The sequence below is a fragment of the Scylla paramamosain genome, unplaced genomic scaffold (assembly GCF_035594125.1).
Source record: "Scylla paramamosain isolate STU-SP2022 unplaced genomic scaffold, ASM3559412v1 Contig38, whole genome shotgun sequence".
NCBI lineage: Eukaryota > Metazoa > Arthropoda > Malacostraca > Decapoda > Portunidae > Scylla > Scylla paramamosain.
The window spans coordinates 390,324-402,500 of NW_026973703.1; the positions used below are offsets into that span (position 1 = coordinate 390,324).

The following is a 12,177-nucleotide window of genomic DNA, read 5'->3' on the forward strand; positions in this document are numbered from 1 at the left end:
GTGAAGATGACGAGAGGGTGACGGGAGGGTGACGGGAGGGTGACGGAAGAGCGACGTGAAGGTGACGGGAGGGTGACGGGAGGGTGACGAGAGGGTGAAGGGAGGGTGACGGGAGGGTGGCGTGAAGGTGACGGGAGTGTGACGGAAAGGTGACGGGAAGGTGACGGGAGGGTGACAGATGGGTGACGGGAAGGTGACGTGAAGGTGACGGGAGGGTGATGGGAGGGTGACAGGAGGGTGACGGGAGGGTGACGGGAGGACTCAATGTTCAATGTTTCAAAAGCTCAATTCCTCCATCTGTCACCTCGACACAACCTTCCAGACAACTATCCCTTCTTCACTCAACTTTCCTCCTCTTCTACACTAAACATCTAAACTGGAAACTTCACATCTCCTCTGTGGCTTCTATGAAGTTAGTCATTCGGAGTCTTCTCCGCCAGTTTCTCTCAGCCCCCAGCTGCTAACTCTGTACAGGGGCCTTATCCTTCCATGTATGGAGTAAGCTTCACTTTTTTTTTTTTTTATTGATCTACTTTTTGTTATGTGTGAGGGGCACCGGACAAGGGCAACAAAACTGAAAAAAAGGCCCTCTGAAAGTAGGTGGATCCCACTCATGCTGCTCTTTTAGAGCAGTACGGAATCGAAAGTTTTTCGTCTTATCAACTCTTCTCCTCTAACTGACTGCCTCTCACCGCCGCAATGTTGCATCTCTAGCTGTCTTCTACCGCTATTTTCATGCTAACTGCTCTTATCTTGCTAACTGCATGCCTCCCCTCATCCCGCAGCCTCGCTGGACAAGACTTTTTCTTCTTTCTCTCACCGCTATTCTGTCCACCTCTCTCATGCAAGAGTTAACCAGTATTATGAATCATTCATCCCTTTCTCTGGTAAACTCTGGAACTCCCTGCCTGCTTCTGTATTTGCACCTTCCTATGACTTGAACTCTTTCAAGAGGGAGGTCTCAAGACATTGATATTTGATCATTCTATTTGGCATTGCTCTGGGAACTGGTATTTAGGTGGGACTTTTTTTTATTCAAATTTTGTTGCCCTTGGCCAGTGGCCTTCTTACAAAAAAAAAAAAAAAGATAATAGTGATAATTCATTGGCTGCATCTAAAATTAAGAATACTGCAATACAATATTACAGTCAAATACATTTATGAAACATTTCCAAAAATATCAGGAATTAAGTGCATGTAGTAGTAGTAGCAGCAGTAGTAGTAGTAGCAGTAGTAGTACTAGCAGTAGTAGTAGTAGTAGTAGTAGTAGTAGTAGTAGTAGTAGTAGTAGTAGTAGTAGTAGTAGTAGTAGTAGTAGTTGTTGTTGTTGTAGTAGTAGTAGTAATAGGTAGTAGTAGTAGTAGTAGTAGTAGTAGTAGTAGTAGTAGTAGTAGTAGTAGTAGTAGTAGTAGTAGTAGTAGTAGTAGCAGCAGTAGTAGTAGTAAGTAGTGGTAGTAGTAGTAGTAGTAGTAGCAGTAGTAGTAGTAGTAGAACAAACGAGTAGTAGTAATTAGCAGTAGAACAAACAGCTGATAGTAATAATAGTATAAAAAACGGTAGTAATAGTAGTAAAACAAACTGGTAATAGTAGTAGTAGAACACACATGTGGTAGTGGTGGTAGTAGTAGTAGTAGTAGTAGTAGTAGTAGTAGTAGTAGTAGTAGTAGTAGTAGTAGTAGTAGTAGTAGAGCAAAGAACAACAATAAGAGTAGAAGTAAAACAATTATGAATTACAATAAAATAAACTTTTTAACAAATATCACAATAAAATGAGAATCTTACAGCAAATAGTGAAAATAATAATAATTATGAAAAACCATTGCAAATTCTGCTGATTATACAAATAAGATTAAATACATCTCTTAAATAGGGCAAGATTACCATTATTAACAAGACCCTTGATATCTACGGAGAGTGAATTCCAGCCGTGAGGTTCAGAGCACAACAAACTGTTTGGAAAGAGGACTGTTCTGTAGTGTGGACACGTTAGGTTGACATTATTACCTCGAGCATTAGGTGAAGTGCTTACCAGTCTGAAAGGTTGTGCTCCCTGATACTGTGTGATGCATTTGTAAATAAATATGTAAGCTATCAATATTCGTGCCATCCAACAGTACATTTGTGTCATCTGCATGTACAGTATATTTCAATTCAGAGCTTACATAAATAATGTCATCAATATATACGACTAAAAGAATAGGTCCTTAAATTAATTCCTGTGAAATACCTTTGTTGGCTTTAAAAAGAGTACGTTGAATTACTATATACTGTTTGATACATGTCTGTGAGGGTGAAGAAAGGATGACGGGGGATGACGGAAGGGTGACGGGGGATGACGGGAGGGTGACGGGGGAGTGACGGAGGTAGTGAAGGGGGGGCAGGTGACCGACGGGCGACGGGGCAGTGATTCCCTGCAATCCTGTCTTCCTGCCTGGCCAGATTCATGTTCTTTCGACAGTAATGGATGGCAAGGTTTCTTTTATACTACTTATTTCATTTTTTCCCTGAATAAACAGCAGTTAACCAGTATTCTCAATCATTCATCCCTTTCTCTGGTAAACTCTGGAACTCCCTGCCTGCTTTTGTATTTCCACCTTTCTATGACTTGAACTCCTTCAAGAGGGAGGTTTCAAGACACTTATCCTTCAATTTTTGAATACCGCTTTGGACCCTTTTCTGGGACTGGCATCTCAGTGGGCTTTTTCTTTTTTTTTATTGGATTTTGTTGCCCTTGGCCAGTGTCCCTCCTACATAAAAAAAAAAAAAAATGAAGCAAAGTGCCTGATTTTATTGGGACTACATTTGCTTTGAACATCAGCAGGTTTGATTCAGAATTGTAATTAGTGACGTGCACAGGCATCCCATAAGCCTTACAGGAAGTGTGTGCAAATAAATGTAAGACATATCTAGAACTTTTCTCCAACACGTGCCTGGGAAACAAATGACAACTCTCGCCACTCAAAGGTCAAGGTTTCCCAAGAGCTGATTATTTCCATTGGAGGTTCCTCATCCCAGTCCACTTTCTTACTCCAAACTTCTCACACTAATCATTTCAGTGGCACGGTTAGAGAGTCAATTAGCCTTAAAGGACCATAAACTTTACTTATGTTGCATAGCAAGCACCTCTTGCTGTTCCCCATCGTATATTCTGAATTGTAAGCGAGCGAGTCAGTGTGAGGATTCTGCCGCAGTCCTAACACATTTAATGTTGTCGCTCTGGCCAGAGAGCGTCAGCCTTCAAGCGTGGTGAGTGTGTGGCCTATTCTTAGAGTGGCATTGTGGCAGAGTCCACCACTGTGTTGGCTGCATCATAAATTTTGAGTGAGGAATTCTCATCATTAGCAGCACCCTGGATATTTGCAAAGTATACAGAGTTCTTGAGGAAGTTTCTTTCTTTCTATTTCTTATATTTCCTCAATCACTGGATCTCTCTCACCTCGTATTTCCTTTTCCCTCGCTCCCTCCTTTATCCCAAAGCTTCCCTTTCGCTTTGCTTCCTTCGTCACTTTCCTCTCCTTTATTCTGTTCACAGCTGTGACCGCTAAGTACTCATCACACACACACACACACACACACACTGCCACTGACGAGCATGTAGCCACAACACGCTCGGTACTCTGAAATACTGAACAAATGCTGTGGAAGCTCAAATTTATAAATCTGAGCTTCAGGAGAAAGATGCCATGCTGGGAATCGAACCCGGGACCCGAGCATGAAGCCCTGCACGTTACCGACCCAGCTGTAGGTGCACCGGCCTCCAGTGCTGAAGTGTGGCTGTGGGCTGTCTATTTTTGCGTCATCACACACACACACACACACACACACACACACACACACACACACACACACACACACATGGAATGGAAATACAAGAAGAGATACATTAGAACATTTCTTGTTTTGTCGCCTCCTCCTCTTCTTGTGGCCTGTCAGTAACCGCAAATAATATCACTACTAATACTATTGTCTATTATTGTGTGTGTGTATATATATATATATATATATATATATATATATATATATATATATATATATATATATATATATATATATATATATATATATATATTATAAATAACATCTAGACCATGACCTAGTCCAGGCCAGAACCTTCTCCTCTGTCCCGTGCAGCCTGGCGGCGTTCAGGAACATTTGCCATCACACCTTATCAAATATCTTGCTGGAGTTCATATTGTTGATAATGAGGATCACCTGAACTATATTTGAGTCTCAGATTCAGAAAACCTCACAGGAACGTCTACCCGACAACGGGCTTGCTTTATTAGGATGAAGTACTGTAGTATACTGCCGCTAGTCACTTTTATCCACGTTGCCACATGTGGATGAATTTATACCTGTTCCATTTAAGCTCAATCACTGACAAGGACACTCAACAAGTGGCATTTCCTTGTCTTCTCCATCTCAGCCCTAGACATCTGCAGACGAGGCAAGCGTCGTCACTGAAGCCAGAGTGTAACACACCCCAGAATCAGTCATTGCTGCAGGAGGAGTTCATCGTGGCTGTCATTCAAAAAGTCTTCTAGGGATTCATTATTCATATTTACTTGTTGCAAGCTGGCGGCGCCGATTATATCTGTAAGATAAATGATAACAGACAGGACAATATCTTACCAGTAAGAGGACAGACCTCCCGGCACGTGTCTCTGCCAAGTCTGAGAAGTAACTGGGCATTGATCTGAGAAGTAATTGCTATTCAAATGTTGAAGAAAGAAGTATATTAAAACTAATGTTTCTTTTCTTCACGTTGAAAGTCAGTCAAGTCAGCAGTGCAATGAAAGTCAGCAGCCAGACAACGCAAGTGTTGCTTCATGAATCAGTCTGCCAACTTTGTTTTCCTACTGGCACAGACAGAAAAGGTCACGTGGCTGCTCCTTCGAGGCGATGGAAGTCATCACATACAACGATTTTTCCAATGCCCGCCTCCCCAACTCCCGCCGCCAGTGGTGTGATATGAGGAGTAATCTTATCACTCTTCCCTCGCTTGTCGGCTGTTGGCGGTGGCGCGAACACGGACTGTGCCTCTGGTGGCATCACTGCCGGCGTTGGCAAGCAAGGAGGAGGTGAGTGTTGAGGCTGCTGCAGCGCCGAACGAAAGGGAAATGGTGATATTCACGTAGCATAGGCAATCATTATTTCTGTGTCTTGTATCAGGTGTGTACCTCGGCAGTGCCTGTGTGTTCATATCCTTTGTCATCACTGAAACACTAAGTGAGGGCCGGAGGGCCGAGTGAGGTATCAGTGTGAAATGGATTCAGGATACCTTGTTAATATATATTACACACATACACACACACAAACATCTTGGACGATTCTGGGCTTGTTCCTCCCTCTCCTCCACCCTCTGACTACTTCATGCCACGTATTAAAATTCTTCGCAATGATGTTTTCCATGCCCTCGCTGGCCTAAACCCTCGGAAGGCTTATGGACCTGATGGGGTCCCTCATATTGTTCTCCGAAACTGTGCCTCCGTGCTTGCACCTTGCCTAGTCAAACTCTTTCAGCTCTGTCTGTCAACATCTACCTTTCCTTCTTGCTGGAAGTTTGCCTACATTCAACCTGTTCCGAAAAAGGGTGACCGCTCTAATCCCTCAAACTACCGTCCTATTCCTTTAATTTCCTGCTTATCTAAAGTTTTTGAATCTATCCTCAACAGGAAGATTCTTAAACATCTATCACTTCACAACCTTCTATCTGATCGCCAGTATGGGTTCCGTCAAGGCCGCTCTACTGGTGATCTTCTGGCTTTCCTTACTGAGTCTTGGTCATCCTCTTTTAGAGATTTTGGTGAAACTTTTGCTGTTGCCTTGGACATATCAAAAGCCTTTGATAGAGTCTGGCACAAAGCTTTGATTTCCAAACTACCCTCCTACGGATTCTATCCTTCTCTCTGTAACTTCATCTCAAGTTTCCTTTCTGACCGTTCTATTGCTGCTGTGGTAGACGGTCACTGTTCTTCTCCTAAATCTATTAACAGTGGTGTTCCTCAGGGTTCTGTCCTGTCACCCACTCTCTTCTTATTATTCATTAATGATCTTCTAAACCAAACTTCTTGTCCTATCCACTCCTACGCTGATGATACCACCCTGCACTTTTCCACGTCTTTTCATAGACGTCCAACCCTTCAGGAGGTAAACATATCACGCAGGGAAGCCACAGAACGCCTGACTTTTGATCTTTCTAAAATTTCTGATTGGGGCAGAGCAAACTTGGTATTGTTCAATGCCTCAAAAACTCAATTCCTCCATCTATCAACTCGACACAACCTTCCAGACAACTATCCCCTCTTCTTCAATGACACTCAATTGTCCCCCTCTTCTACACTGAACATCCTCGGTCTGTCCTTTACTTATAATTTGAACTGGAAACTTCACATCTCATCTCTAGCTAAAACAGCTTCTATGAAGTTAGGTGTTCTGAGACGTCTCCGCCAGTTTTTCTCACCCCCCAGCTGCTAACTCTGTACAAGGGCCTTATCCGTCCATGTATGGAGTATGCTTCACATGTCTGGGGGGGTTCCACTCATACTGCTCTTCTAGACAGGGTGGAATCAAAAGCTTTTCGTCTCATCAACTCCTCTCCTCTAACTGACTGTCAGCCTCTCTCTCACCGCCGCAATGTTGCATATCTAGCTGTCTTCTACCGCTATTTTCATGCCAACTGCTCTTCTGATCTTGCTAACTGCATGCCTCCCCTCCTTCCGCGGCCTCGCTGCACAAGACTTTCTTCTTTCTCTCACCCCTATTCTGTCCACCTCTCTAACGCAAGAGTTAACCAGTATTCTCAGTCATTCATCCCTTTCTCTGGTAAACTCTGGAACTCCCTGCCTGCTTCTGTATTTCCACCTTCCTATGACTTGAATTCCTTCAAGAGGGAGGTTTCAAGACACTTATCCACCAATTTTTGACCACTGCTTTGACCCTTTTATGCGACTGGCATTTCAGTGGGCATTTTTTTTATTAGATTTTTGTTGCCCTTGGCCAGTATCCTTCCTACATAAAACACACACACACACACACACACACACACACACACACACACACACACACACACACATACATACATACATACATACATACATACATACATACATACATACATACATACATACATACATACATACATACATACATACATACATACATACATACATACATACATACATACATACATACATACATATATATATATATATATATATATATATATATATATATATATATATATATATATATATATATATATATATATATATATATATATATATAATATATATATATATATATATATATATATATATATATACACTCACTCATACACAACTCAGGACACCTCCCAAGCGTGGTGGGTGAGCCTGTACAGGCTACCTGTGGCTCCAGGCCACAGGTATTCGTGACAACACACCAGAGTCGCCAGCTGTGAGTGAACACTTTGGTCTCAATGAACGTGGCACTTCAAGGTCAAGTGGTGGAGTTTGGGCAAACAATTACACCGCTCTTGTATCTTTACTGTTGTGTATATCCCACACCATTATTGTGTGCACGACTAGTCTGTCCCGCGACTATGAAATATTTCTGTCGCGCGACTGTCGCTGTGTCAAGGATCCCACTGTGATGAACACACACACACGCTTATAGTACTCGAGGAGGCGTTGTGTAGCTAGGACACCTGAGAGTGGCGAGGACTGTGGTGCAGCTGATTCAGGCGCCAGCACTGCTCATGAATGTAACTGTTGTGTGATCTGTGTCAGTGTCTGCTGGCAGGCACAGACGAGAGAGAGCAGCACGCGCCCCGCATCCCGCCATGGCGTCCAGCCAAACTGACTCATCAGAGGAATGGTTAAGGAAATGGATGACACACCGGCCAACACTGGTAAGGCATAAATGGTACTACTGGTACTCTTATTCTTCTTTATCTTATCATCTTCATCTTCATCATTATAGTTTTTATTATAATTATTAGAGGAGTTAGAGAAGAGTCAGTTAGAGGAGAGGAGTTGATGAGACGAAAAGCTTTTGATTCTATCCTGTGTAAAAATGCGGTATGAGTGGAACCCCCCCGAGATATGTGAAACATTATCCATACATGGACGGATAAGGCCCTCTACAGAATTACAAGCTGGAAGGGTGAAAAAAAAAAAAACTGGCGGGGACGACTCAGAACGACTAACTTCACATAAGTTGTTTCAGCTAGAGATGAGATGTGAAGTTTCCAGTTCAGATTATAAGTAAAGGATAGACCGAGGATGTTCATTGCAGAAGAAGGGGACAGTTGAGTGTCATTGAAGAAGAGGGGATAGTTGTCTGGAAGGTTGTGCCGAGCTGATAGATGAAGGAATTGAATTTCTGAGGCATTGAACAATACTAAGTTTGCTCTGTGCCAATCATAAATTTTAGAGAAATCAGAAGTCAGGCGTTCTGTGGCTTCCCTGCGTGAAATATTTACTTCCTGAAGGGTTGGACGTCTATGAAAAGACGTGGAAAAGTGCAGGGTGGTATCATCAGCGTAGGAGTGGATAGGACGAGAAGTTTGGTTTAGATGATCATTGATGAATATTAGGAAGAGAGTGGATGACAGGATAGAACCCTGAGGAACACCACTGTTAATAGATTTAGAGCAAGAACAGTGACCGTCTACCACAGCAGCAATAGAACGGTCTGAAAGGAAACTTGATATGAAGTTATAAAGAGAAGGATAGAATCCGTAGGAGGGTAGTTTGGAAATCAAAGCTTTGTGCCAGACTCTATCAAAAGCTTTTGATATGTCCAAGGCAACAGCAAAAGTTACACCAAAATCTCTAAAAGAGGATGACCAAGACTCAGTAAGGAAAGCCAGAAGATCACCAGTAGAGCGGCCTTGACGGAACCCATACTGGCGATCAGATAGAAGGTTGTGAAGTGATAGATGTTTAAAAATCTTCTTGTTGAGGATAGATTAAAAAACTTTAGATAGGCAGGAAATTAAAGGAATAGGATGGTAGTTTGAGGGATGAGAGAGAGGGCATGGAAAATCACATTGCAAAGGATTCTAATATGTAGCATGAAGTAGTCAGAGGGTGGAGGAGAGGGAAGAACAAACCCTGAATTATCCAAGTTAGAGTTTTTAGCAAAGGTTTGAGCGAAGAGTTCAGCTTTAGAGATATATGAGATGGCAGTGGTGCCATCAGGAGGAAAAAAAAAAAGAAGAAGCAAAGTTATTGGAGATGTTTTTGGCAGAAGTCACGAAGGGAGTTATATCTTGAAAGATATTGACACTTTCTATTAATGAAGGAGTTTTTGGCTAGGTTGAAAACAGACATGGCATGATTCCGGGCAGAAATATAAAGGGCATGAGATTCAGGTGATGGAAGGCTCAAGTACCAGTTTGTGGGGCACCTCTGTATCATCTATGGCACGAGAACAGGCTGTGTTAAACCAAGGTGTGGAAGGTTTAGGTCGAGAGAAAGAGTGAGGAATGTACGCCTCCATGCCAGACACTATTACCTCTGTTATGCGCTCGGCACACTGAGACGTGTCTCTGACATGGAAGCAGTAGTCATTCTAAAGAAAATCAGCATAATAACTCCTCAGGTTCCCCCAAATTAGAAGAGCCAAAACGCCAAATGCAGCTCCGCTGAAGAGAGAGGAAAGCCAAAGCTGGTGGTGAAAATTAAAGTCTCCAAGAATGGAGATCTCTGCAAAAGGGAAAAGGGTCAGAATGTGCTCCACTTCGGAAGTTAAACAGTCAAAAAATTTCTTATAGTCAGAGGAGTTAGGTGAGAGGTATACAGCACAGTTAAATTTAGTATGAGAGTGGCTCTGTAGTCGTAGCCAGATGGTGGAAAACTCGTAAGATTCAAGAGCGTGGGCACGAGAGCAGGTTAAGTCATTGCGCACATAGACGCAGCATCCAGCTTTGGGTTGAAAATAAGAATAGAGAAAGCAGGAGGGAACAGAAATGGGGCTACCCTCAGTTGCCTCAGACACCTGAGTTTCAGTGAGGAAAAGAAGATGAGGTTTAGTAGAGGAGAGGTGGTGTTCTACAGATTGAAAATTATATCTTAGACCACGAGTGTTGCATAAGTTAACGAAGAAAAGGTTGAGGGTGTCAACAAACTTAGGGTCAATACCAGAAGAGCAGCCTGACTTGGGGACACTTGTGGTCACCTCCTCCGAGGCTGGTGAAGGAGTCGCCATGTAAATTTTGAATTGTGACTGAAGAGTGTGTGTGTGTAATTATTAGATGCATGTAGTTTTGTGTCAAGGAAGAGTTGTCTTTAGAGGGCAGGCTGTGACTGCCCCCTTGTGTCGTGACACACAAAGAGAAACGTTCAGTGAGGTCACAGCTGGGTTTAATGATAAGTTCACAGCACCCCCTGATCCAGTGCATTAGACCTCACTGGGAGTAATTATTGTTTCGGTAGGTGTCTACTGCCTCCTCCTCCTAAATAGTATAAACTAGTATATAAAAGCAGTATAAAGTAGTATATAATTGACAGGAGGAGGCAGTAGACACCTGACGAAACGATAATTACTCCCAGTGAGGTCTAAAGCACTGTTCAGGGGGTGCTGTGAACTTATCATTAAACCCAGCTGTGACCTCACTGAACGCTTCCCTTTGTGTCTCATAAATATATAAAAAAAATATATAAAAATCCTCCCCCCCAACAAAAGTAAAAAATAATAAATAATCCATTGATCCATACATACACAGATACAGCAAGGGAATCTGCCACAAACAGGTGGACACCCACCACGCGGTGCACACCTTTAACATTCACGCCACTCTCTAAGAATTACAATTATAAGAATAAAAATAATACTAATAATAGTAATAATAACAATAATAAAAATAATAATAATAATAATAATAATAATAATAATAATAATAATAATAATAATAATAATAATAACAACAACAACAACAACAAAGAAAGCATCAGCACATCACCACCACCAGCGTTGCCAAATCGTCCCCTCTCGCCGTCAGTGAAAACACTGACGTAAACACAATCTCTATATCGTCGGCATAACCTTCGGTAAATATGGAAGGGAGACCAGCCCAGTGTGTGGCTGATGAGGCTGCTGCCACGCCAGCCCTGCTTTTAGTGTCTGTGTCTGTGTCTGCACACCAGTGGCGTCAGTCACTCTCAAGTAATTCTCTACTGAATTTTTTAAAAATCCAGACATTAAAAAGAAGCTAAGGAGTTTAAAAATAAACATATTTTGAAAATTAAATAGCTTTTCCTAAAAGTTACAAAGTAAAAGAGAGTGGCGGTGTCTTAAGAGAAATTTATGAAGCATATCAGCAATTAATCTGCTTATTATTGATGCAAAGGCACCATACATCTTCAAAACGTCTTTGTCAATTACTTCAAGTGTTTCAAAGATATTTTTATTATACACACAGCTACACCTCAACATTTCTAAGTGGTAGTGGTAGTAGTAGTAGTAGTAGTAGTAGTAGTAGTAGTAGTAGTAGTAATAGTAGTAGTAGTAGTAGTAGCAATAGTAGTAGTAGTAGCGGTAGTAGTAGTAGTAACGCCGTTATTAAGATAATGAATAAGATCAAAATCAGCTTGCATTCCTCCTGTGCCTTTTTCATCTAATTCAGTGATAGGTGAGCAATTCATCGCGTGTTGTACTGTTAGCTTAGGAAATAAAGGTATCAATTCTTCTCTCTTCACACACACACACACACACACACACACACACACACACACACACACACACACACACACACACACACACACACACAGGAATTGGTCACTGCTGTGGCTGAAGGAGACGAGGCAAGGGTGAGGTCGTCCCTCGCCAGGGGTGCCCATTCAGAGATCACCGTCCTCACTGTTGATGGGATGTCGTGGAGTCTGGTATATGTGGCTGCCAGCAAGGGCCACCACCACCTGCTGCCTTGCTTACTGCAGACGGGGCTGAGCATAGAGGGTGGAGGCACCACCGACACGACACCGCTGATGGAGGCTGCCAGGAATGGCTACACCCAGACAGTGAAGGCACTGCTGACCCTCGGTGCGAACCCTCTGGAGACGGATAGTGAAGGTGAGGCTGTGGTGGTGATGGTGGTGGTGTTGGTGGTGGTAGTGGGAATGGTGGTGAGGCTGGTTGTGTGAGTGGTAAGGGTGGGAGTGGGTGTAGTGTTGATGGTAATAATGGTGGTGG

At 42.6% G+C, this 12,177-nt stretch overlaps 1 protein-coding gene across 14 annotated transcripts in view; it reads left to right on the top strand.

Moving 5' to 3' along the window:
- The first annotated feature begins 4,924 nt into the window (after window positions 1-4,924).
- LOC135097970 (serine/threonine-protein phosphatase 6 regulatory ankyrin repeat subunit B-like) overlaps window positions 4,925-12,177 on the top strand; it is a 41,762-nt gene continuing 34,509 nt past the window's right edge. For 2 of the 14 annotated variants that reach the window (XM_064000130.1, XM_064000135.1), the window contains exons 1-2: window positions 4,925-5,081; window positions 7,770-7,891. In XM_064000130.1, coding sequence (XP_063856200.1) covers window positions 7,855-7,891 — 37 coding nt within the window. In that variant the 5' untranslated portion in view covers window positions 4,925-5,081; window positions 7,770-7,854. Of the gene's footprint in view, window positions 5,173-7,346; window positions 7,892-10,900; window positions 12,058-12,177 lie in introns of those variants that run through there. The other 12 variants (XM_064000129.1, XM_064000134.1, XM_064000126.1 and 9 more) reach the window with 11 other exon arrangements.